Source organism: Xyrauchen texanus, chromosome 16 (assembly GCF_025860055.1).
Source record: "Xyrauchen texanus isolate HMW12.3.18 chromosome 16, RBS_HiC_50CHRs, whole genome shotgun sequence".
NCBI lineage: Eukaryota > Metazoa > Chordata > Actinopteri > Cypriniformes > Catostomidae > Xyrauchen > Xyrauchen texanus.
The window spans coordinates 12,232,480-12,260,107 of NC_068291.1; the positions used below are offsets into that span (position 1 = coordinate 12,232,480).

At 37.1% G+C, this 27,628-nt stretch overlaps 2 protein-coding genes across 4 annotated transcripts in view; one reads left to right on the forward strand and one right to left on the reverse strand.

Annotated features, from left to right (window-relative positions):
• The window catches only part of c16h14orf180 (chromosome 16 C14orf180 homolog), a 49,641-nt gene extending 30,985 nt beyond the window's left edge, over window positions 1-18,656 (forward strand). For 2 of the 3 annotated variants that reach the window (XM_052145901.1, XM_052145904.1), the window contains 6 exons: window positions 1,425-1,455; window positions 1,571-1,679; window positions 5,474-5,634; window positions 11,331-11,460; window positions 14,262-14,288; window positions 15,749-18,656. In XM_052145901.1, coding sequence (XP_052001861.1) covers window positions 1,425-1,455; window positions 1,571-1,679; window positions 5,474-5,634; window positions 11,331-11,460; window positions 14,262-14,288; window positions 15,749-15,954 — 664 coding nt within the window. In that variant the 3' untranslated portion in view covers window positions 15,955-18,656. The remainder of the gene's footprint in view (window positions 1-1,424; window positions 1,456-1,570; window positions 1,680-5,473; window positions 5,635-11,330; window positions 11,461-14,261; window positions 14,289-15,748) is intronic. The other variant, XM_052145902.1, reaches the window with a different exon arrangement.
• LOC127657209 (transmembrane protein 179-like) lies at window positions 17,745-26,763 on the reverse strand. The gene is made up of 4 exons (XM_052145905.1): window positions 26,424-26,763; window positions 23,858-23,995; window positions 23,528-23,606; window positions 17,745-22,621 (listed from the first exon to the last, which is right to left on the reverse strand). Exons 1-4 carry the CDS (start codon window positions 26,723-26,725, stop codon window positions 22,439-22,441), a joined length of 702 nt encoding a protein of 233 aa, XP_052001865.1. The 5' UTR covers window positions 26,726-26,763; the 3' UTR covers window positions 17,745-22,438.
• Between the last annotated feature and the right edge of the window lie 865 nt (window positions 26,764-27,628).

Sequence of the window (27,628 nt, forward strand, 5' to 3'; positions counted from 1 at the left end):
AGTTGATATGGTGTTGAACACCTTTAAAAAATGACCCATCTTTTTGAGACTGAAATTTTTTTCCCAAACTAAACTTTGTCCCGTGCTCTGTTTCATTGTGTTTCCCTGTCAGTTTAGATTATGCACTGTTTTATAATGTTGATTAGATTGAGGTCCAGTGCTTTCTTTTTTGTTCTTGTTTGTTTATTTATTGCTTTCTCACGTTTTGCCCTCTCATAGGAGTTTTTGCAGTGTGAACATTTTCTGTAATAGTGTAGTGACCTACAGTACATCATCCAAATGTGCAGTATACAACCTTGAATGCAATTCTGTACATAGCTTAGTTGACAGTGCACTCTGGCAAGTGGTTCTCCAATGTCAAGATATTTCAGCAGTTATATAAAGGTTTTATGGAGTGTGAGAGATCCAGTGAATGTCAAGTGTTGCCTGACAGCCCCTTTTGCAAACACACCTGCCTCTAAGACAAAGACTGCTCTGTCATTGAGCCATAGTCCGCTTTTGATAAGAAAACAAACCTCACATAGTTTAACATCAAGATTAATTTGAAACGGGTGAGTGGGGTAAGATGTGTCATTGGCTAAGCTGCCATGTGACAATATTAAGGGCCCATTAAATAGAGCTGCCTATGATTTGAAAATTGTGAAGCATTTTTAATGCTAAATATCAATATCTATATTTTATATTAAAATAATAAAATGATTTGGACAAACATTTGCCATGTATTTGTTATGGGTTTTGCCTGATCTTCTCTAAAATAAAATGTTATTATTTTGCACTGTTGTTCATAATATAGCATACATATAATTTTGAATGATTCATGTACAGTAATATATTATGTGATATTATCCGTCATATATACACACTCGCACTTTCATGTTATAGTAATGGAAAAGGGTCAACCAAGTCCCTAAGGCGTGATCAATGATGTGGATTTGTTAATCAATAATGCACAGCAAGTGCATGCATCTCTCTCACATGTGTGCAGACACGTTGGCTAAATAGCATAATACCATACTGCTCTTACAAAAGTTTTGCAGTATATAATGTATACAGTTCGCAGTTTGAAAATTTTCTGTATTTGTGTAGTGACCTACAGTACTACATCATCCAAATATGCAGTATATAACCAGAACACGCTGCGAGAACTAGTACAGTTTTTTTTGCACAAAATTGGATTAAAAATGTTAAACATATTTTTATTCAGATGATTACTGGATGCTACCATTTTTATCACTTTTATTAGAAAGCAATTGTATGCATTTTTAAAGCTTTTTAAGTATACCAGTAGGTTATACACTGCTCACTATGCAGTAAGCAATAGCTAGTAGCTATTCAATTTCACACATATCCAATGTCAAACAAAACAACTTGGTTAAATCAACTGGATAATTTCTAACCTCTTTGTCACTCTCTGTTGCTTTTAGACCCCATCTTGCTTTAGAGTACAGTGGCAAGGTATGTTCATTGTGATTTCTGTACTGTATGCAACCTGGTAGAAGACTTTTTAAAAGAATAGAAATCTAGTAAATAGCTAAAGTAATTTAAATTTCTCCAAATTGCTTTCATTTAGGCCACTAAAATCCACCAGCGGGCTTTTGGTAACAATCACCCCATCACAGCCAGGAGTCTGGAGCTGCTAGCCACTGTCTATGCTGAGATTGGCAAGACAGAATATACTGGTAAGGCAAGCTAAAGTTACATTTTAAAATGCTCACTTGCCGTCATTCTCATTCAACAAGAAGTTAGATGAGATGTCACCTGTATAAAATACCATCCCAGTTATGTCAATCTCTATGAGTACTTCTGCACTGTTGTAAATATACTTGAGGCAACATTTAGGTTGCTCAGCAGGCAAAACCCTTTGGAGGACCTCAAGGGATCCTTTAGTTCTCTGATCTTACTTTTAAAATATTCTAAAGAACTCTAAGGACTGTCAATGGTTCCTTCACTAACTTATCATAAAAAAAGGCTTTGAGGCACTATTTCTTGAGTACATAAATTGGCTATTTGAGGCTGCATTAAAGAGTTCCTGGAGGATCTCCAGAGGGTTTCTACAGTTCGGCATGTAAGAAACCCCAAATGGTGCCTTGCGTATTTTTAGGGCATTTTTGACCTGTAGCTCATTTAATTTGTTCAGAAACAGGGGCTTAAATTGTTACAATGTTGCATTTTCTTCTTGGTTTGGTTCGCTTTCACAAGGCAACATGTTAAAATGGACCAAAACTGTGATAATAAAAGTAACATGTGAGCAAACTGTCCCCTTATTGCTCAGAATGTTAAAATGTTCAAGTAATGGAAGCTTATGAGATGCTTCTTTCAGATGACTTATGGTAAGCATTACGTCATTCTTTCATTGAATTCAGGTATCTCATCCAATCATGATCCAGCCTCATGATCCTGCATTATAAGCTCTGCACAGCTGTCCCTCATTGCTTTGTTATGCCTTAGCGAGAATCCTGACACTGAACCGTAGGATGGGGTTTACACTAAGGGAAAATATGATTTCTCTAAACTTATGTTATTCTTATCTCTTGAGTCCTCTACGAGAATTGTTTATGTCAAGGCCATGCAAAACTTCACCGCATGGTACAGAATGCACATTCTAGTCAGAGGTTAATAAACATTATCCATCACTCAAATGGATAGGAGTTTTAAAAATTTACATCATGGTTATTTTTATCCATCATTACTTTTGCATTATTTCTGCATTCAGAAGTTCTCACGGTCACAAAGTTCTCTCACTCTCTCTATCTCTCTCTCTCTCTCGCACTCGCATGCATAAAAAAACAAACGTATACACATACAAACAGGAAAAAGAGTGAAGCCACATAAAGATGTATTTTATCTTTCAAAAAGTTGCTGTCCTTCCTGTGTCTGTTCAGTTGCTATACAAATTAGGGATGTGTGGATCGATCCTAAAGTATCAATACGTCCGATACTGATGTTGTATCAAAAACATCGATCCCCACACTAAAATATAAATTCTAATATATTTAATTTTTACACTAGGGATATAATTATTTGGTTACCATGAAAAATAATCATAAGCTTCGAAGTGAAATAAAAAGAATTAGGCTATATTAGGAAATACTTGTGCAGAATGGGAACTATTTCTTCTTCCGCTCATCTTAACACGCATGCTGAAAGACACAAGCAGAAAAGCGCTTGCTCTCTCACAAGGCTCGTTCAAATAATATGGATCAGTGCCTTGTAGAGGTAATAATAGAAAATCAGAGAAACAGCTTCTGGACAGTAGTGTAGTCTCTAGGGCATACGCAGGTATGCCCACCTATCTTTCTTAGGATTTTGCTTATGCCTATATGAAATAAGTGATGATGATACGTATGGCCACCAGAACAATGAGTAGTCTATTGATGCAGAACTTTTTAACGCAATGTCGCAGCACCATTGAGTCAATTGTGCATATATACTGTGTATATACACTGGCAGTCAAAAGTTTGTAATAATGTACAGAGTTTGCTGTTTCGGAAGGAAATTGGTACTTTAATTCAACAAACTGGAATTCAACTGACCACAAGTTTAGTCAGGACATTACTGATGTAAAATACAGCACCATCACTATTTGAAAATTGGCATTTTTGATCAAATCTAGACAGGCCCCATTTCCAGCAGCCATCACTCCAACACCTCATCCTTGAGTAATCATGCTAAATTGCTAATTTGGTACTAGAAAATCACTTGCCATTATAACAAACACAGTTGAAAGCAATTTGGTTCATTAAATTCACCTTTTTTCATCTTTCTGTTTGTTTTTGAGTTGCCACAGTATGCAATAGACTGACATGTCTTAAGCGCAACATTAGGTTAAAAATAGCAACAAAAAAAAGAAACAGCTTTCTCTAGAAACTCGTCAGTCAATTATTGTTTTGAGGAGTGAAGGCCATATAATGCTTGAAATTGTCAAAAAAAAAAAAAAAAACCGAAGATTTCATACAAAGATGTACACTACAGTCTTCAAAGGACAGCTGGCTCTAACTAGGACAGAAAGAGATGTGAAAGGCCAGATGTACAACTAAACAAGAGGATAAGTACACCAGAGTCTTTAGTTCGAGAAATAGATGCCTCACATGCCCTCCGCTGACAGCTTCATTGAATTCTACCTGCTCAACACCAGTTTCATGTACAACGGTAAAGAGAAGACTCAGAGGTAGAAGCCTTATGGGAAGAAAAACAAAAGAAAAAGGTTATAGTGGGTAAAGAAGCAGACATTGGACAACAGATAATTGGAAGAGAGTATAATTGATCTTAACCCTATTGAGCTTTTGTGGGATCAGCTAGACTGTAAGGTGTGTGAGAAGTGCCCGATAAGACAACCACATCTATGGCAAGTGCTACAGGAAGTGTGGTATGAAATGTCACCGGAGTATCTGGACAAACTGACTGCTAGAATGCCAAAGATCTGCAAAGCTGTCATTGCTGTATGTGGAGGATTTTTGGATGAGAACTTTTTGAAGTAGTTTAAGAAGTTCTGAAATTTGTTTTCAAATTGTAATAGTCATTTTTCACATTATTAATGTCGTTACTATACATTGTGATCAGCTGAATGCCACTTTAGTGAATAAAAGTGCCAATTTCTTTCCATAAGAGCAAAATCTGTACATTATTCCAAACTTTTGGTCACTAAAATTACCTCGGGAATAATTAAACAACTCCTAGTTTAAATGTGCAATATATTTAATATAGTCATCAAAAGCTATAACAATGTTTTGATTATGACTTACAGTGATGTGGTGACCAACAGATTTCTTGTTCACAGATCCACCAGAAATGCTTGTTTTTTTTTTCTAGGGATATTGTTTGGTCCGCCTCCTTCAGGAGGTCTCAGACTGATTGTTTTGGTGCAGATCTTAGTGTGATTGCCATGTTCATATATGTCTAAATGAACCAAACTAAGGGAGAAAATGCACCAGGTTCCAAAATAACTTCTTACTGTATATACGCATACTGGACATAATTCTGAACAAAACACTTGCATATCCTTGTCCACTAAAAAAATGTTCACGTATGTTGTTTCTAGTCCTCATCTTATGGTTTATTTAGATATTGAGCTGAAATGCCATGTCATGGCTTTGATAGTTTGAGACAAGGTCACCTTTGTTAGCAGAAATCCTTTGCTAGTTTTCCGATGGGAGGGGTTACTCTGCATCTTCTCTATTGCCATTTGATTTTTCTAGATGATAAAAAATGATTTGTACAGGGCAGCAATGTGTCATGAATGTCAAACTCAGCTGCTGAGTAAGTTTTTTGAAAGAAAATGCTTTCACTACAACATATCACCTGCGTGGGACAATTTCATAGTTTCAGTGATAAATCATTCTTCTGCTAAACTAGTTTCATTATGCAGACCATTTTGAATAGAAACAATATGTGTGGTGCTAAAACCATTTTTGCTGATGTCAAATATGTTCCTCTACAGTTCGTTAAGTGCTCTTTTGATTTTATTTTTTTACAGATTCTTTGGGGGAGTGTGTGTCTACACTTTCGAAGAGGTTCTCTGCCACAGAGTCATTTAGCGATGCTCTAAGCGACAACTCTCACAGCCATAGGGATAAACACACTGAGCTATGGCACAGAAAAGAGCCATACATACATCAGGAAACTCTTAAAACTAACGTAAGACTACTAAGCTCTTTGACCTTAATGCAATTGACTCAAATAGGACATGTTCCAACATCCATTGCCCTCTGATATTAGAATTACGGTTAACATTCTGAACAGTGGGTCATAATCAAAAGGTTAAGACCAAAATTGAGAGTTTGGGGTTTGAGGTTAGGAATATGATTTAAGGGTTAAGATTGAAAATATGGGTTTGTGTTAGGATTTAAGATTTCAGGTTGAGGGCAGGTGTTTGGGTTTAGGGTTGAGGGGATTCAGGGTTACAATTAGGGTTAGAAATAGTGTTATAGGGTACAATATAGGACTAGAGCAGACATAGGCAGCCCACGGTTTAATGTGGCCCACGGCTCATTTATCGTAAAAGCATTTTTTTTCATTGGATATTTCAGATTTCTTGCATTGGGACCAAACTCGTCTCCACAAGCATTTAACATGCTCAGGGCTGCCAGATAAGAGACGCAACACCCCCAGTTTGAGATTTATACTTGTGCAAATTGGAAATATTCTGCCTAATGTTATACTTATTTTGTACAATCTGGCAAACATCTCTCGCTTCCCCTTTGAACAAACTTAGTGATCTGTAGTGCAATATTCTGCTCAAGGAAAAGTGTTATACGGCTACTCTGTGTCCATTCTTGAGGCTGCTTGTGATGTTTGGTGCTACTTTGTAGGTAAACCTTCTCAGTGATTAAATTAAATATAAAAGTAGATCTCAGCATCATTGACATGTGAGCAATAGCAAGCCAGAGACGAATATGTATATGTATTTTTTATTTGTGCAATTTAGAAATGTTGAAGTCCCTTCGCACCTGTATGTTAATCTAACTCTTGCAGTAATCATTTATCATAGTCATGCAGCCTGTGTTATTCAGCTGAAAGTCAAACCATCGAGGAGACCCTTTAAGCATGTAAATGTGTAAAGTTTTAGAAAAAATAAGTGAACTTACCCGCTTTATGACAAACATTAAAAGTTCTAATATTTTTATTTTATTATTATTAAAACAGACCCCTTGGTGTAGAGATTGTTAAATTGAATAATACATTAACAGGGAAGTAGAGATGGTAAAATTAATTTATAAGCTCAGCCTTTATTCAGTTATTTAATGCCTGATAAAAACTTTCTATACTTTATAGAGCAATACAACATTTACATTTACTCATTTGGCAGACGCTTTTATCCAAAAAAGCGTCATCAGAATAATATACAAAACAGATTTAAGTGCAACAAATATATATATATATATATTTTTATTATTTTGTCATTTTTTTTTTAGTGACTGGTTAAGTGCTTTTGGAAAATATGTGTTTTTAGCCATTTTTTTGAAGACAGAGAGTGAGTCAGCTTCACGGATTGAGTTGGGAAGGTCATTCCACCAACGTGGTATGGTGAAACTGAAAGTCCGGGAGTGTTTTGGTGCCTCTTTGTTTTGGTACGACAAGGCGACATTCCTTAGCCGACCGCAGGCTTCTGGTGGGAACGTAGCTCTGCATAAATGTTTTTAGGTATGCTGGAGCAGACCCAGTGACTGTTTTGTATGCCAGCATCAGGGCCTCGAATTTAGTATGTGCATGAACCGGCAGCCAGTGAAGAGAGACAAAGAGTGGTGTAACATGTGCTCTCTTAGGTTCATTAAAGACCAGACGTGCTGCTGCATTCTGGATCATTTGGAGAGGTCTAATAGCACATGCAGGAAGGCCTGCAATGATAGCATTACAGTAGTCCAGTCTAGCTATGACAAGTGACTGAACGAGCAGTTGTGTGGCATGTACAGAGAGGAAAGGTCTTATCTTCCTGATATTGTAGAGTGTAAATCTACATGATCTTGCCGTCTTTGAGATGTGGTCTGTGAAATTTAGCTCATCATCACTGGTTACCCCTAGATTTCTGACCGTTTTGGAAGGCGAAACTGTAGTTGGACCCAGCTGCATGGTGATGTTGTGTTCAACAGCAAGGTTGGCTGGAAAGACAAGGAGTTCGGTCTTGGCTGGGTTGAGTTGCAGGTGGTGTTCCTTCATCCAGGCTGAGATGTCTGCCAGACAGGCAGCGATTCGAGCGGTCACTGTGGTGTCGTTGGGCTGGAAAGACAAGTAGAGTTGCGTGTCATCAGCGTAGCAGTGGTAAGCGAACCCATGTGACTAGATGATGGATCCCAGTGATGTTGTGTATATGGAGAAGAGAAGTGGCCCAAGCACTGATCCCTGAGGTACCCCAGTAAGTAACTGATGTGGCTTGGATACCTCCCCTCTCCAGGCTACCTCAAAGGACCTTTCTGAGAGATAGGAATTGAACCAGCCAAGCACAGTTCCGGTGATGCCCAGTTTAGAGAGGGTGGAGAGTAGGATCTGATGGTTGACTGTGTCAAAGGCAGCAGAAAGGTCCAGCAGAATCAGAACAGATGATCTGGATTCAGCTTTCGCCTGTCTCAGCGACTCCGTGACAGACAGCAGGGCAGTCTCAGTGGAGTGTCCACTTTTGAAGCCTGACTGATTGTTATCCAGCAGCTTGTTCTGTGAGAGATAGGCAGAGATCTGATTGAAAACTGCCCTTTCAAGTGTTTTTGCCATGAATGGGATGAGAGAAACTGGTCTGTAGTGTTTTATCTGTGTGGGGTTAAGTGCAGGTTTTTTCAGCAGTGGGGTTACTCAAGCCTGCTTAAATGTAGTGGGAAAAGTGCCTGCAAGAAGAGATGTGTTAATTATGTGTGTAAGTGCCAGTAGGATGGACAGAGAGATGGCCTGGAGAAGGTGTGATGGAATGGGGTCAAGGGAACAGGTTGTGAGACGGTTGGCGAGGAGGAGTTTAGAGACCTCAGTGTCAGTTAAAGGAGAGAACATAGAGAAAGAAGAGTTGCATACAGGAGGTGGGTGTATGACAGGGTGTGGTGCATTGAATGTATTGCTGATGGCTGTAACCTTATTAGTAAAAAATGTGGCGAAGATATCTGCTGTCAGAAATGTGTCAGGTGGTGGAGGGGGAGGGCAGAGAAGTGTGCTGAATGTTCTAAACAAGCTACGAGTGTCTGTGGTGCTGTTGATCTTGGTCTGGTAATATGAAGTTTTTGCAGCTTTTAACGTTATCTGAAAAAGTTTCAAGCAGAAGCTGATATTTACCTAGATCGGCTGAATCTTTAGATTTCCGCCATCTCCTCTCAGCTGCCCTGAGATCAGTCCGATGTTCACGAAGGACGTCAGACAGCCAGGGGCTGGGTGATGTAGTACGTGCTGGTCTAGAGGAGAGAGGACAGATGTTGTCTGGACAGGTTGTTAAAGAAGAGCTAAGTGTGTCTGTGGCAGTGTTTACATAAAGCATGGAAAATAAATGTATTGTGGGAAGAGAGGCAGAGACATCAGTGGAAAGGCGAGAGGGTGAGAGGGAACAGAGGTTACGGCGAAAGGAAACCAAAGGTGGAGTCAGTTTTACTATGGATGGGAGAATCATGTTGAATTGAACAAAGTAGTGATCAGAGACATGTAAAGGTGTAACAAGAATATTTGAGGTGGTACAGTTACGTGTAAATATGAGGTCCAGCTGGTTGCCCGGTCTGTGAGTTCCTGTGGTGTGTAGTCTTTCCAAGTCAAATGAGGCCAGAAGAGTATTCAGTTCAATGGCCTGGGGCTTGTTTGGTGTATGTTGAAATCACCAAGAACCACAAGTGGCCTGCCATCCTCTGGCAAGGAGGACAGCAGGACATCCAACTCCTCAAGAAAGCTTGTCAGCTGACATGGAGGGCGATAGATGACAACAACATGTAATTTTGTGGGTTGCATTGTAGTAATTCAAAATATGTATTGTTACATAGTGAAGCCTGTGGTGAAAAATTCCAGTCCAACCTGTTCCCCCACCCCTACCAGTATTTCGAGGGGTATGGGAGAAGGAGATGTTGTTGGAGAGAGCAGCAGGTGTTGCTGTATCCTCAGGACGTATCCATGTCTCTGTCAGTGCCAGGATGCTGAGGGTGGACGGTGTGGCAAAAGCTGGAATGAAGGCAGCTTTGTTCACAGCAGACTGGCAGTTCCAGAGTCCTACTGAGAACAAGAGTGGAGCAGGTGTTGAAGTGCAAAGCGGCCGTAGGTTGTGTGGGTTGCGTTTTGTCTTGCATCTGTATCTTGTGAACGGTCTACAACAGATAACAGGGATGTGCTTGAAGGCATGTGTTATTAGTGAACTAGACATGTTAGTATGTATGTAGAAGTAAAATAATATAAAGAGATACAATTCTTGCATAATACAGAATAGTCTCACTAGTCACAGATACACTTTAGAAAATTGAGTACACAACTATTTCTGGGCTTAAAAGATACAAAAATCAAATCAATGCAAAAGGAATACAATGTGGCCCCTATGCACTACTTAAAGCCTGATGTGGCCCCTTTACCAAAATAGTTGCCCACCCCTGGGCTAGAGATTAGGTCTGGATGTCAGGGGTTGGGGTGAGGACTAGGGTTTGGGGATTAGTGTAAGTGAAATGAGCAGGGGGTTGGGAATAGGATTTAGGATTGGAGTTTAGGGGTCAGGGGTTCGAGTAAAGGGTTAGGGTTTAGGGATAGGATTTAGAGTTCAAAGTAGGTGGTTCTTGTTTTGGTTAAGTGAGAATTCATGGTGCCAATATTCTTCTAGCAAAATCAAAAAAACAAAGAACAAAGAAGTATTGCTTTATTCCATATTACACATCAGGCCATTTTACATTAATACCATGGTTATGTTTACACAGGGTTGGGTAAAGTGTTACACTTTATGGTTAGGTTTAGGAATAGGGTTTGGGTTGGTGGTTAAAGTTACAATAACAACGTTTTGGATTAACACAGAACAAACACCACATTGGGAACTACAAGACACGAGGGAAGCATCCCTCATTGGTGGGTGTATAACTCATAAACTTTTATTCAAATGAACTTTGGAAATGGAAATGTACTAATTGGTACAAAAACGGGATAGGTGGTCTCTCTTATTTTTTAAAAGTCAGTATTCCCTGCTGTAGCTGTCAAGACCTAAAGTTAAAGTACAGTAAGACTGTATTATCTATATCAGAAATACTTGGCTTACAATGGATGGAATAATAAAGTGCAATTGAAGAAATTGTAAACACTTTCAAAGTAAAGGTTTCAGTTCACTTACTGTGTCAACAGTTTACAATGCATCATTGTTAGGATTTTTTTAAGTTATAGTACAGTAATACTGTATTTTGTATTGCAGAAATTTGTACTAACAATGAATAGAATATAATAGAACACAGAAGCAGTAGTTTTTATTGCCTTGCTAAGCCAAAGAAACATTGCATCTTTAATTTGAGTTGTTTACAGACAGATTATTAAAACTGAAATGTCATAAATGTATTTAAATTGTGTTCTCTTAACCTAGGATGTGGCATTTATATCATTTCTATTCACGACTGGTAATATTGTTAAATGATGTGCTTAGAGTCAATTTAGTTGTTTATACTATACATTTTACACAATAAATGAGATTGCATTAGGTCTATATTAGTCTTGTCTCTGACTCAGCCTCTTCTGGTCCCAGTCTCGACTCAGACTCGGCCATCTCTGGTCTGGAATCAAGACATTTATAGGAATATAATTTAGTTTATTTGTTTTGTTAGGACTGCCATGGGCTGTCTATGACTTTATATTGTCTCTATCAAACATTCTGGCTCACAAGCTGTTTTTATTTATTTCTTGCCTGTGTGTACTTTTAGGTCATAAGTAAAAAGCTGCCCACTTCTATCCTGAAAAGGTCCAATGTGAGCAGTGTGGAGTCAGACTCATCACGTAGACGGAAAACTGAGAGGCGTGTTCGCTTCAGAGAGCCGGAGATCACTGTTCATGGTGAGAGAGTTTATTGAGATTAAAGAACAGCCTGCTCTAGCAGTCCCTGAAACCTCTTGGGTGCATTTTAAGAGCTGGCACATAAAAATAGTAAATTAAACATGCTGGAGTGGGTTGTAAAAAGAAAAAAAATCCCATTCAGGACTGTGTTAATGAATCCCCTCTTTAAAAAAAAAAAGAAAAAAAATCGGGGATGCACAAACATGCCCAAGTGATTTATTTGCCAGATTAATTGTACATGCAAATAAGACAAAGTGCAATCTGTGCCAACAAGGCTGCTATGTTAATGAAACAAGGAATTTAATTTAAGGAATTTAAGGAAGGTAATTTAAAGTGCCTATTTATTTCTACTGATGCATTTTGTCTTGTGAGGTCTTGTCTTTCAGTTAAAAGCCCTTACAATAATTAGTATCATTGAAAGTTCAGTCACTTCAAGTCTACAACTTCCAAGAATGGGGTGCAAACTGGTGTCCCATTCATTTTTAAATCAATAGAGGCACACATCATTTTTTATCATATATATAATTATATAAATTGTATATATTAATTACATACTGTTTCTTTCGAGTTTATTTCTAGAAAACAAAGAAATCACACAAATCGTGGTTCTACATTGTATTCATACTGTAAGTGTCCAAAAGTTTGGTAATAGAGTTGCAAAAATCACAAACTTTATTTAAAACAAATTTGAAAAATTTAGTTGGAACTCCTGAGGTGGACAAACAAAATGATTTGAAGGTTAAATGGATAGTTCACCCAAAAATGGAAATCCAGTCATTGTTTACTCACACCTGTGTTGTTATAACCACATACTTTCTGTCTTTTTCTTAACACAAAGGGAGAAATTTAGGAAAAAAATTTTGCTCAGTGATGTCATAAAATGGCAGTTTATGGTGACCACTGCTTAGAGCTTCAAAGGGACACAAAAGTACAATTCAAAAGTCCAATAAATTATTGTATGCAACTTATGTCTTGTTCTGAAGGAATATGGTTTTGGTGAGAAACTTACTGGAATCTAACATATTTTTAAACAAAACTCTTGACTGATCTCCTGTGCGCGTTCATGAGTCTGCACACTTTAGAGCTCTTTGCACGAGAGCAACAGTAGTTACGCAGCATGCGTGAGGTGGAATGTTCAAGTCAAAACAAGTTTAGTTTTGATTCAACAGGACCACCAGCGATATTAACAACAGAAATCACAAAATAGCTGCACACAAACCAGAGAGCAGAACTTACAAAACATGTCTGAGTTTGTAGTCGAAAAATAATGCCACCAATTGGAGTGGTGGTGGCGTAGTGGACTAAAGCACATAACTGGTAATCAGAAGGTTGCTGGTTCGATCCCCACAGCCACCACCATTGTGTCCTTGAGCAAGACACTTAATCCAACTCCGGGGGGATTGTCCCTGTAATAAGTGCACTGTAAGTCGCTTTGGATAAAAGCCTCTGCCAAATGCATAAATGTAAATGTAATGCATTTCTATGCTTAATTTTATTTGTTTGAGTCCTCAATCAAACAGAGCGATGGGGATGATGGTAGCTACAGTCACACAGTGTCCTACTCAGGCACCAAACGTTATAAAAAAGTTATCTTTTCTATGTTGATCATAGTTTTGTGTTCTAAGCAACTGCAACGGGACATGTCTTTTGCTTGGTTTCTATATTTGGTGCCGCACTGGGCAACCCTGTCCGTTACGAACTGGCACCGGTCCAAAATCATTCTGATAACATTGAACATATTGAAGCCAGCATCTCATTTGCCTGTTAAAACTACTTGATTTTGTCCAAGATTGTTACACCTACCGACTGTTTTCACTGTCTGACACACACACAAACACACACACACACACACACACACACACACACACACACACACACACACACACACACACACACACACCTGTTCAAAATAGAGGCGACAGATATTCCTGCTCCCTCCGCCTTTCCAGTTCTTCCACTTCACTTTTGGTAAGCAAAACTTCTAAAGAACTGTGGTCTCCTGTACTCTCTGTCTGGCTGTTGCATCTGGGTGTGTGTAGCTACCTTCAGCCTCCTCCATGACACTGTTTGATGGAGGACGCTTCAAACAAATAAGGCTAGGCATAGAAATGCATCTATTTTTCGACTACAAACTCTTCAGACATGTTTGTAATTTGTGTGCAGCTATGTTGTGTTTTCTGTTGTTAATATTGCTGGTGGTCCTGTTGAAGAAAAACTAAACGAGTTTTCGCTTGAACACCCCATCTCGCGAGTGCTGCAAAACTATTGTTGCTATCGCGCAAAGAGCTCTAAAGCTTGAGTGCAGACTCATGAACGAGTTTCGCCTAATAATACATTCAATTTCAGTTTCTCACCGAACATTATCATATTCCCTCAGAACAAGACATGAGTCTCATGAGATCATTTATTAGATGTCTGAATTATACTTTTATGTCCTTTTGAAGCTTGAAGAGGTGGTCACCATATACTGCCATTGTATGACTTCACTGAGCACAATATTCTTTCATAATTTCTCCCTTTGTGATCAGAAAAAGAAAGTCATATGGGGTTAGACCAACACAGGGGTGAGTAAACGTTACTGAATTTGGTGGGCTAATCCTATAAACTCCTATAACAGACACTTTGTTAAACAAGAAAGAAAAAGAACATTGCACCCTAATTATAGAAAGTGCCAAATATGCTCTACAAATTTAGTTAGAGGAACGCCTTCATTTTGAAATGTTGGTAGTTTACAAAGGCCTTCAGACTTCCCTACATTGTTGACTTTAACCTCATTATTACTTTTTATGTTGGGTTTGCAGACATTCCATACTATGACTGTTTAGGACGTAAGTAAACTGAATGAGTTGTGAAATGTGTTGAACCTTGTGGTGGATCACTAAAATGCATGAAAAAGCTCTAAACAGTGTGCATGACAGATTTCTGTGCATGCAATCTGGGACACAGAACAGCCTAATAGATTATAATTGGTAGTTTGCTGTGGTTTTAAGAGTACACAAGAATTATAGTACTGTAATGTGATTGCCTTTACATGTTCAAAATATAATGTTTCGCTTGTTCTTGGTTAAAGAAATAATTATTTTTGATATATGTCAAGTGCTTTGGTATTTCCATGACCATGCATGTTCGGGCTGTGAATAGGAGTTGGGGTGAATGTTGCAGAAGGGTGAGGTGTGTTCATGGTTATTATTAACGGTTAACCTTTGGGGTTGAGGCCTAGATATAAGGGTTATTTTAGAAGAAGGGGTTAGGGTTGGGGCCAGGGTTTGGGTTTTGCAGTACAATTTAAGATTGGTGCTTAAGACACGGTCACACACACCGTCACATGCTGAAATTCCATGGGTGAATTACAGTCATCTCAATGTGAATCTGCGCAATGGACATTTTGTGGCGAAAAATCCCCTCGTGGATTTTACATGGAGTTCAAATTTGGTGAACTTTGACAGGCAAATTCATTGAGTTGACCAATAGGAAGATGCTTAGTTTGGCAGTGACCTCTGTGTGGGCGGTGCTTCGTACACAGCTGCACTGAATATTCATAATGGACAAGGATATCATTTTAGCAGTGAGGTTTTTTTAACGTAAGTCTCACTTTATAATAATTGACAATTATATTTTAGCAGGTTTCACACATGCTCAACATCCTCCTATGCCTTCTTCGTCCACGGAATTTTGCTGTGCGAAGGAATTTGTGACCGCGCCTCTTGGGTAAAAAAGTAAAAGGGTTAGGGATAAGGGTTGGAGATGTATATATGTTTTACGATTACCAATCATTTCTCCTATCCCAGTCTATAATGCATGGTCAACGAAGTAAGACATTTATAGGTATGTTCTCTGAAAAGTGTGGCTCTCTTGTATCTAAACATTGCTCCATTTTTTGGAATCCCATCTGCCTCAACATAGCAACATTATCTCAACAACTGGTGTGAGTTCAGTTTAGGGCAGGAATATTTGTTTGCGAACCAGTGCCAGACAGGGAAATGTGTTTGGGAATTCCACTAATGGCGTAGAAATTGCACATTCACTTTTAATGTTTGGAGAATGTCTTTTCTTGCATGCAATCCCGAATATTCTAGCTTGAAATCTTATAGTTTTGTTATGTGGTAGTTTAAAGTGTGTACATTAATTATATTCATATTTGTTTTGCCTTAGCCTCATCAAAATATGATGTTCCTGTCTCTAATATTTATTTAATCGTATCTGACAAGTGCTATGGTATTCATGTAACCAATCATGTAGCCAACAGATCCAGCTTTTCACCTTGACTTTTATGGGCTTTATGTTCCAGTGTATGACAAACCCCAGAGCCATTTGCACCTGGCTTTGCTCAGCTGCCTGTTCCTGCTGCTGTCAGCACTGGGTCTAGCATTGTATTGCACAGACCGCAGGAGACCCCAGCGTGCCTGTGAGGAGTTGCAGACTGCACTGGCTGTCTACCTACTGCAATTCAAACAGATCATCTGGGCCTGCTGGATCTGGCTGACCATGCAATGACCATAAAGGACCACATGGCGCAGCAAAGTGTCTAAACACAGGCAATGCATTGGAAATGTCACATGTCATCTTGTGGCAAAGAGAAAACATGACAGGTCAGGGTGCTCTACAGTATAATGGACAGAATAAGGGGTTTATTTATTTATTTTTATTTGTGCTTGAAACAGCTTTATTTTCACTGTTTTAATGAGACTGGTCACCAGTCAATGTCTTTGAGGATGTTCAACATCCACCTCTTTTGTTTGTCTAGTTGATCAAAGGCCATGAGCTTTTTCACGCCATTAAGTTGGTGTGTGTTTTTGCCCTATATGGTGGCAGAGTTAATGCCACATCCTCATTATAAGAAGCTGTATATAGTCCAAGCTCTTTGTCCTTGTAGCAGTTCTGGGGAATTTGTGTTTTAATATTATTATTATTGATAGTCAGTTCTAAAAATGCTTGTTGGTCCAAAGAATACAATCAACAAAAAAAATAAACTTCTATTAGCGAATATAACTCCTCTGAACTATAAAAGACATGCAGAGAACGCAATGAATTCCATCTGTCAGAGTAAGAGCCCAACTGATATTTTCATAGGTTAGAATTATCAGTCAAAATAGGCATGCAAGACATGGGCTTTGATAATGAAAACTAAATTAATAATTGTACTGTAGAAGACATATATACATGTATTATGCATGTAACAGTGGTTACGTGCATAATTCCATATGTATTTTTACAAAAAGCTATGTTTAAATGCAAAAACCATTTGGACACATGCATACTGCATGCACCGAAAGAATGCTTCTGCAAGTGCATGGCTGGATCAGCTTCTGTAAGTGCTGCTCTTTGTGATTCTTGCCGCATAAGTGCAATACATAATTTCCAAGATGAAATCTTTGCACATGCTTTCGAATGAATGCTTGCCAATATTTATCCTAGAACAAAGTATGTTTCATATCCAAAATGGATTGCCTTCAGAGGCACTCACTGTGTTCTTTGCTGGATTTGTGTATACACATTTTTTTATTGTGTATGTTCTTTTGTTTAAGAGATATGAATAACTCCCCAAAATGGGCTTTCTTGGGTCCTTTAATGATGCACTGATGCAAGGTATTAGATTCAGGAACCTGGAAATAGGTTTATGCTCCAGTACATCCAAGAAATGCTTGATTTTCACACCAGCTTAATGGATGGTTTTGGCACAACCCATTTTATTCCTTTAAATATCAGCATTGTATTGGACTTAATATCAATCAGACTCTGTTTAAATTGTATTTTCTATATGGGAACCAGTGATAAATTATTCATTATAAATGATGCTTTTTATGTCAAATAATATTTAATTTATTCTGTTATTTTACTTTTAAAGTATTTGCTCTACATAATGTGGTTGAATGTATGACAATACTATTTATTTTACTAATAATCAGCTAAGTAAAAATATGAATTTTATGCATTTATCAAACATGTATATAAAGAATGACACTAAACATTGTTGTGAAAAAATAAATACTGGCACAATGTCTACACCTTTAGCATTTATCTAGATTACGACTTCAAATGAAGGGCAAAGCTGTTACGTTAAGCACAAATGTTTTCATCTTCTACAAAAGACTGTTTCAAGGATAAGTTGGCCATATTTTGTGTCATGCACTGCCACATTTAACTGGCAAATGTAAGAATGCCATTTTAAATAGCTGATTACTATATTATTCTTGCAACAATTGAGTTTATTTTACATGAACCTGTACCAGCATCTTGGCATAAGGCCAGTAATGGTGCATTTATTTGTTATATATATATATATATATATATATATATATATATATATATATATATATATATATATATTCTCCAATGGCATGCATGTAAGTAGACATTCTTGTTGATGCCCCTCAATTTATTTTTTCCAATGATTTCCCTTAATCACAAAACTTTCTGACAGACTCCCACTTCAGTTTCAGAACTGTTAACTTTATATTGTGTTATTATATAGTTTATTAGAGCGCTTGCTGGAACGTCAGCTCAAATTTAACATGTGGTCATCCAATGAATTATTTTTATTTATTTTTTTCATTATATTGATTGAATCGTTTCATTGTATTCATTTCATTTTATATTGTTAAATTCCCTTTATAGGTGATAAAGACAAGTGATATAGAGAAATGAGATTTTGTTGGCCGATGCAACAGTGGTCTTGGATTTTATAATGACACCTATTGTGGTGGATGTAGCATCACACAAAAGCAAAGGTTTTCAGGAAGCAATGCCATTGTCGAAATAGCCTCTTCATACACTGATGTTTCTAAATAGCTGATTTGTGCACACTTTGACTACAGTTTTGAGTCAGGGCAAAAGGTGCACAAACTTTAATAAACCAACTGTGACCTGCATCAAACCACTTTGAGCTACTTGAATATGAGAATATATTGAGAATATATATAAAAAAAAAAAAAAAACTCACTGAATAGAGACCATTTTCACAAGGGTAACTGTATGTTATTTATATGTACAGTATGACTGATTAATATGCAACATTTATTTAAAATCAATCTTTTCTTCTGTATAGCACACTTTAATCCATACTATACCTCGACAAAAGGAAAATCAACAAAATATTTTGTATTACTGCAATATGTTGAAACTATAATGGCGCTCTGATGGTTTCTTTTGGACTAGCCAATCTTTAAAGCAATAAAATTGCCCCAAGTGGAGTACATGTTTGCTTTCTGTTCATTTATCCTCTAATGTACATGTGGTCATATTCAATAGAGGTGCCTTTGTTGACATTGTTTGCTTGCTATATTTTGTTCTTCCAATAGGGGTCACCAATCAAATTTACACTAAGTAAAACTTTTTTCTTCATTTAACTTTAAATAATGGCTAGTTCATTCAAATTCATCATCACTTTATATAGTGCTGTTACTGCTTTTATTGAATAAAAGCCCTAAAATAACAAATTAATTTGACTTATAAAGTTGCAGAGATGCAAACACAACACAATAAAGAAAATGATGCACAAAACTGTTTATGTGTAATGTTTACTCATATGAGTGTGTTTCAGAGATACACTGAATCATGGCTCCTGCTCACACAGCATTAACAGGTTGAACTGAAATATATTACATTAGGTTTAAAACTTTAGTAAGCAGAAGATGTTTTTACCCAAAAGGCATACGTCAATTTTATTGCAGCATGCATGCTCAACAACGCTTCATATCAAAAATGAAATTACTTAAAAACCTAGTGAACTGTGCTAAGTGGAATGGCATAAACCTTGTTGATGTTGCCATGTAGAAAAGCAAGTCAAATCAGTACTGATGCAGCAAAACAAGTAAATGAATTAGCCTCAGTATTAAGGTATTTATGTGTAAAGTTACATCCTAATCGTAAACCATTTTAATGTATAAGATGTACAAATTAAACATACAAATCTTTACAAATCCTCTGAAGACTGGACGGAACTAGAATTTTTGCAAGGTACCGCAGCAGGTGACAGAGCTCAATATTCAGACACAATCCCAACAGGCCTCTCATTTATCAGTAATTCTCCAAGAAAGACCTTAATAATGGACAGTTTACTTCCTCAATCATTTTTATGACTTCATAATCAAGTAAATGTGTTAACTGCATTAAATAAATGCAATGGCATTAAACATGGTGAAATAATCTGTTTCATTAGAAATACAGGTATCACTTTACAATAGGGTTCCATTTGTTAACATTAGCTAACAACATTAGTTAACATTAACAATGAACAATACTTTTACACCATTTATTAATATTGGTTAATATTAATTTAAGCATATATTAGTAAAACTTAGTTGAATATATTAACATTAGTTAATGCACTTTTGTATTTTAGAATATATTATTCATTGTTTGTTTATGATACCCATTGCATTAATGTTAATGAATGAAACGTTGACGTAAAGTGTTACTGAAATACAATATTATAAATCTGTGAATTCTAAATTTCATTAACCTCAAAGGATTCATAAACATTTGTAACATTTCATAAGTTGTTCATATGTTGACATTCTATGCATTGGTCTATCCAAACCTAAAATTATGTATGTGTACTAGAACTACACTTTACTTAAGAATAAATATGCATGTGAATGAGATCACCCTGTTTCATCTGAGAATATGTCAAATTACACTCACTGAGTACTTTATTAGGTACATCTGTACACCTCCTCATTCATGCAATTATCCAATCAGCCAATCGTGTGGCAGCAATGCATAAAATCATGCAGATACGGCTCAGGAGCTTCAGTTAATGTTCATATCATCCATCAGAATGGGTAAAAATGTGATCTCAGTGATTTCGACCGTGGCAAGATTGTTGGTTCCTGATGGACTGGTTTGAGTATTTCTGTAACTGCTGATCTCCTGGGATTTTCATGCACAACAGTCTCTAGAGTTTACTCAGAATGGTGCTAAGAACAAAAAAACGTGCAGTGAGTGGCATTCTGTGGATTGAAACGTATTGTTGATGAGAGAAGTCAATAGAGAATGGCCAGACTCGTTCGAGCTGAAAGAATGGCTATGGTAACTCAGATAACCACTCTGTACAATTGAGCAAAATTGCATCTAAGAATTCACAACAAGTTGAACCTTGAGGCGGATGAGCTACAGTAGCAGAAGACCACGCCTGGCCCCTTGTGAGGACCATAGTGTTCCTAATAAAGTTTTCAGTGAGTGTATAATGACTGATTCATTTTCTCAATGAAATATTTTAATATAGTGTAGTGTTCCCATTTTGTCTGTTCATTTGATATACTGTACATGTGCATGCAAGCATTATTTGAAAATAGCAATGTCTTAACATAGGAAGGATACTACCACAGCCATATACTTGGTTATATTTTTCTTACACATAGAGGCAGTATTGGAAGGGAAACGTCCATCAAACCAGGGAAAGAAAGGAAAAGTACAGTAAAGAAAACCAGACATGGATCAAACACTATGCTAACTGAAATACTATTTAAATCTAGTGTCTGTTGTATTACCTGAGCTCCACAATGTACTAAGTCTAACTCCTCAGCTAATGTACAGTATGTTACTGATGGAACAGACAACTGACTGGAAGCTGTATTCTAGAGCTAGTGTAATAGTCTTTAGGAGGAAAGAATTGTTTGGTTATGTAAAAGCATAATTGGTAACAAAACTTGCAGTGAAATTGAATTAATTTTATGTCACAAAGAAGTCATTAAAATATTTGGTAACACTTTAAAACAATGTTCTATTTGTTACATTTGTTAACATGAACTAACAATGAACAATACTTTACCAGCATTTATTAATCTTGATTTAATTTAATTTGAACATATTGAAATACATATTTTAAATCAAAAGTTGTATATGTTAACATTATTTAATGCACTATAAACTAATATGAACTAACAATGAACAATTGTAGGTTACACTCTATTTTACTGTCCTTGTTACAGTGTAATCACACTAGTAAGTACTAAGAGTAAATGTAAGCGCAGTGTAGTTCTAGCGGTAAGACTAGCAGCTGAGCATCATCGCACCATTATCTGGGTAATTCCCAGCCAGTCACATGTAAGCCATTGCTTTATAAGTCTGCTCACAATCTATCACATTGCTGTTTCAGTGTGCTAACACAGCAACCTCCACCACCCAACCACCACAAGTTGAGTCCCGTCCTGCATGGAGGTAGGCTCCTCGCCCCTGCCTCCTATCTCCGGCAGGATATGACGGTTCTGAGTACAACTTCTTTGGACCGCCAGACGAGAAAGAGAGACATTACTTTTCTGTTTTATATTCATCAAATAAATGTCATCTTAAATCTCACTCAAGTCTGTAAGTCTTCCTGATAGAATATTAATTAACAACATGTACTTACTTTAGATTTATGGTTAAGGTTTGGTTTAAGGATAGTTGCTTGTAATTATGCATAATTTACTGTTATTACTATTGTCATTACACATAATATTTGTAACAAGGACGCTGTAATATATAGATTTATGGTTAAATAACATTAACAAAAATTTATAAATGCTGTAAAAAAATTGTCATCGTTAGTTCGTGATACATAATGCATAAACTAATGTTAACAAATTAAACCTTATTGTAAAGTGTTACCATACATATATAAACACATAACAGTTATTATTGTTCATTAGTTTTTCAGGGCATTGTGATTCAAGTTCAACAAAACACTGTTGAATGGAACCTTTTATGTAAATGTGCTGTGTTGCATTTGCATTTCGCTAAAGATTCTTGGTGTTCTAAGTCATCAAAGAATGTGAAGTAAAATTTTATTCAGGCTCATCTGATCGAACTTGAGCTCAACTAATGATGTCACTCAGATGTATAAGTACAGAGACAAGTCAAGATTACAAATAACATTTTACCTGACAGTGCATGTAGATTCAATTCATATCAACTGCAACAATTCATCAGAAGGTTCTAGAATCAGCATTCTGTAACACTATAACTAGGTTCTATGGTGTAACGTGTGTTGGACTGATCATATCATGCCACTCTTCTCGTCTACCAAATCAGAGCATCGGCGTGAGGAGTGTCCAAGTAGGAACTCTTTCTCGTGGATCAAGCTGTCAACCAGATCCTCTTGACGGTAATTATTGTAGACCTTCAGAAAGGCCATGATGGTGATACCTAGCCAACTCAGCCAGGCTGCCCACAATCCAAACTAAAGAGAGCAGAGAAGGCCTAACTGTTTCAGTTCATAATAAACAACGATAAGTAGCAGTGTGACAACAGAAAAAAATATTTCTGTCAAGATAAACTTTTAATATTGGCTTGACAAAGCATTGCCTAGAAGTTCAAAACAGTTTGAAGGTTATATAGACCTCTTTTGTTTTAAATACTTGAACAGTTTTGCCTTGCAAGAAGGTGCTGAGGTGTTCTTAGTGTTTGGTTGGTAGTTGCTAAGGTGTTCTGGCTGGTTGATATGGCATTGCTAAGTGGTTGCTAGGGTGTTCCTAGGCAGTTGCTAGGACAATGCTAGAGTGTTGCAGATATTTGCTATGTCGTTTCTAGGGCATGTGTTCTGACTGACTGCTATTGCGCATTGCTAGGGTGTTGAGGATAGTTCATTAGTAGTATAGTAGTGTATTGCTCTGGAATCACAACGATTTTGCTAGGGATTGCTAGGAAGTTGCTAGGTGTTCTGACTGGTTGCTAGGGCAAAAAAAGGGAGTTGATAGGGTGTTCTTGGTGGTTGTCAGGGCATTGTTAAACAGTTGCTAGGATGTTCTAGGTGCTTGATAGCTAGGGCATTGCTAGGTGTTTGCTAGATTTTCAGTGGACATTGTTTGGATTGTTGGTATGTGTGAACTTACGCTACTGAAAAAAAAAAAAACATAGGTTAAGACTGATTAGCTGAAAAGTCATATCACACTAAGCCAGAAAAGGCTGAAGGTCTGTGCCAAGTTTGATGGATGTACTTTGAAAGCTCTAGGAGCAGTTAGCATCAGCATTTGGGTCTTTGAAGAATAAAAATAAGCTCATATAGAAAATCAGTATGCAGGTTTTGTCAAGACAACATGAACCATGTATGCAGTTATTACATATTTTGTATTTTCAACTGACAAACCTGTGCTATAGAAAACTGGTCATAAAAAGCAGAGTTGTCCAACCCCAGTTCAAGATCAGTGTCTTGTAGATCCTCACAGCTAGAAATAAAGAGTGGTCAATGTTAGACTAATTCAAAGGCTAAATCATCATTTATCAAGTGGATGTTGTTCATTCAAAGCTGCTTGTTTGCTGAAAAAGTCCTGTCACTCTGGCTCTTTCCAAGCTTCTGACACAGGTATAAAATCTGTCTATAAAGCCAAACTAAAATGAAAAATCTCCTTACATACCTTGTGAAAGGAGTAAACGTCCAAGCTAGTCAAGTGCTACCCTACTTGAAAGCCATGCTCACCTGCTGGGCATACTGCCTCCTTCTGTGATGGCATCACACCATAGATTAAAGCCCACACTGACTATTGTGCTGGACAGGAACACAGCAAACACTACAAATGTGCTGATGAGCAGGTTCAGGAAGGCATTGAAGATAGAGCTACACAAATAAAGGAGAGATACACTTAAACGTTAAATGTTATATACACTTAACAGAATAGTTCACCCAATAATAATCAGTCAGCCATCATTTATCACCATCTTGTAATTCCAAACCCATACAATTGTCTTCCTACCATGGAATGCAAAAGGCTATTTTTTGCAGAATGTCCAAGCTGCTCTTTTCCACACAACAAAAATGTACTGTAATTCACACGATTGAGCTCCAAATATCTTAAAAGAGGATCATAAAAGTGGCCAACACAACTTGTGTGCTATATTAACATTTTTATGAAGCCATGCAATAGCTTTGTGTGAGACACGTGAGAACCAAGGATGCTATTTTCGTCATCCCTGCCATATTCCTCTTGAGGCACCATGCAAGTTTTATTCTGCATAAGCATGGAACATATTTGGAGAGCTATAGTGGAGGGGACGATTTTCTGTGCAAACGAAATTTCGGTTCTTCACACAACTCTTACATGACTTTTGAAGTCTCAAAATGTAGTGCACGGGTGGTATGGACTACCTTTGTGGTACTTTAAAGGGATAGGTTCAGCCAAAAATGAAAATTCTCTCATCATTTACTCACCCTCATGCCATCCCAGATGTGTATGACTTTCTTTCATCTGCTGAACACAAATTAAGATTTTTAGAAGAATATTTCAGCTCTGTAGGTCCTCACAATGCAAGTAAATGGGTACACAGAAGCTCCAAAATGCACACACGTAAAGGCAGCTTAAAAGGAACCCATAAGACTCCAGTGGTTAAATCTATACCTTCGGAAGCTATATGATAAGTGTGGGTGAGAAACAGATCAATATTTAAGTCTTTTTTTACTATAAATCCTCCCTTCCCAGTATGAGGCGATATGCATGACAAAATGTGAATCACCAGAAACAAAAGAAGTATGTGAAAGTTAAAGTGGAGATTGATAGTAAAAAAAGGACTTACATTTTGATGTTTCTCGCCCACACTTATCATTTTACTTCTGAAGATATGAATTTAACCACTGGAATCTTTTGGATTACTTTTATGCCGCATTTATGTCCTTTTAGAGCTTCATAATATTTCACCATTCACTTGCATTTTATGGACATACAGAACTGAAATATTCTTCTAAAAATCTTTGTTTGTCTTCAACCGAAGAAAGAAAGTCATACACCTCTGTAATGGCATGAGGGTGAGTAAATGAAGAGAGAATTTTCATATGTGGGTGAACTATTCCTTTAATGATGCTTTTTTGTCCTTTTTGGAGTGGGAGTGGGAATCACCATTCTTTTTCTTCTAAGAGCATATCAGAATTCTGCAGAATATCTTCTTATGTGCTTCTAAATATTAGCCTGATATCATGAAATGTGGTGAAATGTTTGCACACCCAAGGTGAAATGTCTACTGTGTGGCGCTAAAAGCAAGTAAAGAAAATACTCTGTCAAGTTTGACATCAGTAAAAACTACCTACCTACCCTAAACCCTAAACCTAACTGATTGTGTCATAAAAAGTTAACGTGAGATAAAAAAGCAATTGATTAAGCGACCACATAATTTGTGGTGCTTCTATGACTATGACACTTTCGGCTGACATGTCGACTTGTGTGCCTTTAAGTGACTCGTTTCCCGGTCCTTTAGATCACAAGTTCTACCGCACAATTTGATCACACTCGAACAAGCTTGTAAATGTATTTCATTATGTAATGCAAACAAATGTTAAAATATATTGCCTTAGAAGTAATGTACCATAGCAAACGTGTTCAGATGCAATACTTTTGCTTAGTGTGAGGAAAAGGGCGAAAAGTAAGTGTTTATGAACTGCCGTTTTACTTTTTTTTTGTGTAAACGGGAATAAAATTCAACATTGTTGTAGCGCCTCCAGCGTTCATTTCACCGGGACAGCAGGTTGAATAATACGGGTTTGTAAAGCCAATACAGTAATTCAATAATAACATAATTTAAATGTAAAATATAATAATAATAACATTATTGTGTTAATAATGTCAATGAAAAGGCATAACATTAATCTAGCATGCCCCCATTATTTATACCATGATCAATGGATATATGTAAATGCATTTGATCAATAATCAATATAATCTATTTTATCCAGCAGTATGCACAATCTGTAACTCAGATTCTGCTAAACCATTCAAATATGTGTCCACTACCACCAAAAATACTTTCTCATATTAGGCCATAAACTAACTAATCACAAATTCTATCATATTTTTTATGCTTTTGGACATTTTTCCATATACATCCATATATTTAATTAAATGTGTGACAATGTGCTACTGTGTGGATGCAGTATGACACAGCTGCATCCATGCATTCTCTCCACTGATGCTCTTGGCATACCAATCACATCAAAGACACAGTCAAACATGTGAAAGATCAAAGTCATATACAATGTAATTAAATAAACGGTCACTCACTCGTCGTGGCCTTTGCAGATGAAGAGCAGCAGTCTCCAGGCTTGTACGGCGGACAGGATGAGAGAAGCGATCCCGACGGCTGTGATGAAGCTGCAGGATGACTGTGGTCCCCATTCCTCAATGATGAAGCGCTGCTTAGACACCGTGATGTTCTCATTCTGCCACATACCCCGTGTAAAAAGCAGACATTTCCCCCGGAAATCATCCGTGTTTTCCGAAAGAGGTACAACCGCTATAAAGCCAAATATGAAGGCTAAAAAATAAAGGATGCATTGCGCAAATATAAAATTATCCATTGCCATTTTGGTCTTAGTTGTGGTGTCAGTCCGACTCGAGCTCTGGCACTGCGGCTGCGCATTTGAACTCTGCAGCAGCGCAGAATACAGCAAAGATCGGATGGCATTTATTACGGACGAACAAAAAATACAAATAAACGCTCAACACTTTTATTTGTAGTTTTATGGCAGACCAATTTCATCAGGCTGACGTCAACGCTTCAAAAAGGGCAACACTTTTTAATACCTTTCATCAGCAAAATACATATTCTGTACATACAGTATATTCATATGTGAATAGAGGTACACATATAGATATATGAATTGTGTTTAATCATAATCATCATATTTAATTCAACCTATTTAAATGTAGCTTTTAATGTTACCTTTAAGACATATCACTCTTGTGTGAGGTATTTTTAACTGAATTTGTAAAAACAATCTCCCATAATGCAAAAAACATATAATCAGACCATAGAAGATTATAAATGTAAAGTATTTAGAGACTTTACTGTGACACTTCCTCTTAACTCAGTAAAAGCAGTAACCTGCGATTGTTATCTTAAGGAGCTTTTTCTACTTGAATCTATCCCTTAAAATTAATTTTATTGTATTCAGGTTGATTCAGTGATGTTATATAATATTTTTGGCTTGAATAAATCCAGTTAATTGAGATGTTACAACATGAAGCACATTTTTAGGTCAGCTTTTTTTTTTCAGTGCATCTCTGCAATTGAATTGAGTTAAAGGGTTTGTTCACACAAAAATGAAAATGATCCCATAATCTCCTCACCCCCAAGCCATCCTAGGTGTATATAACTTTCTTCTTTCAGCCAAACACAATCAGAGTTATATTTTAAAATATCTTGGCTCTTCCAAGCTTTATAATGGGAGTGAATGGTACCTTAGATTTTGAAGCCCAAAAAAGCG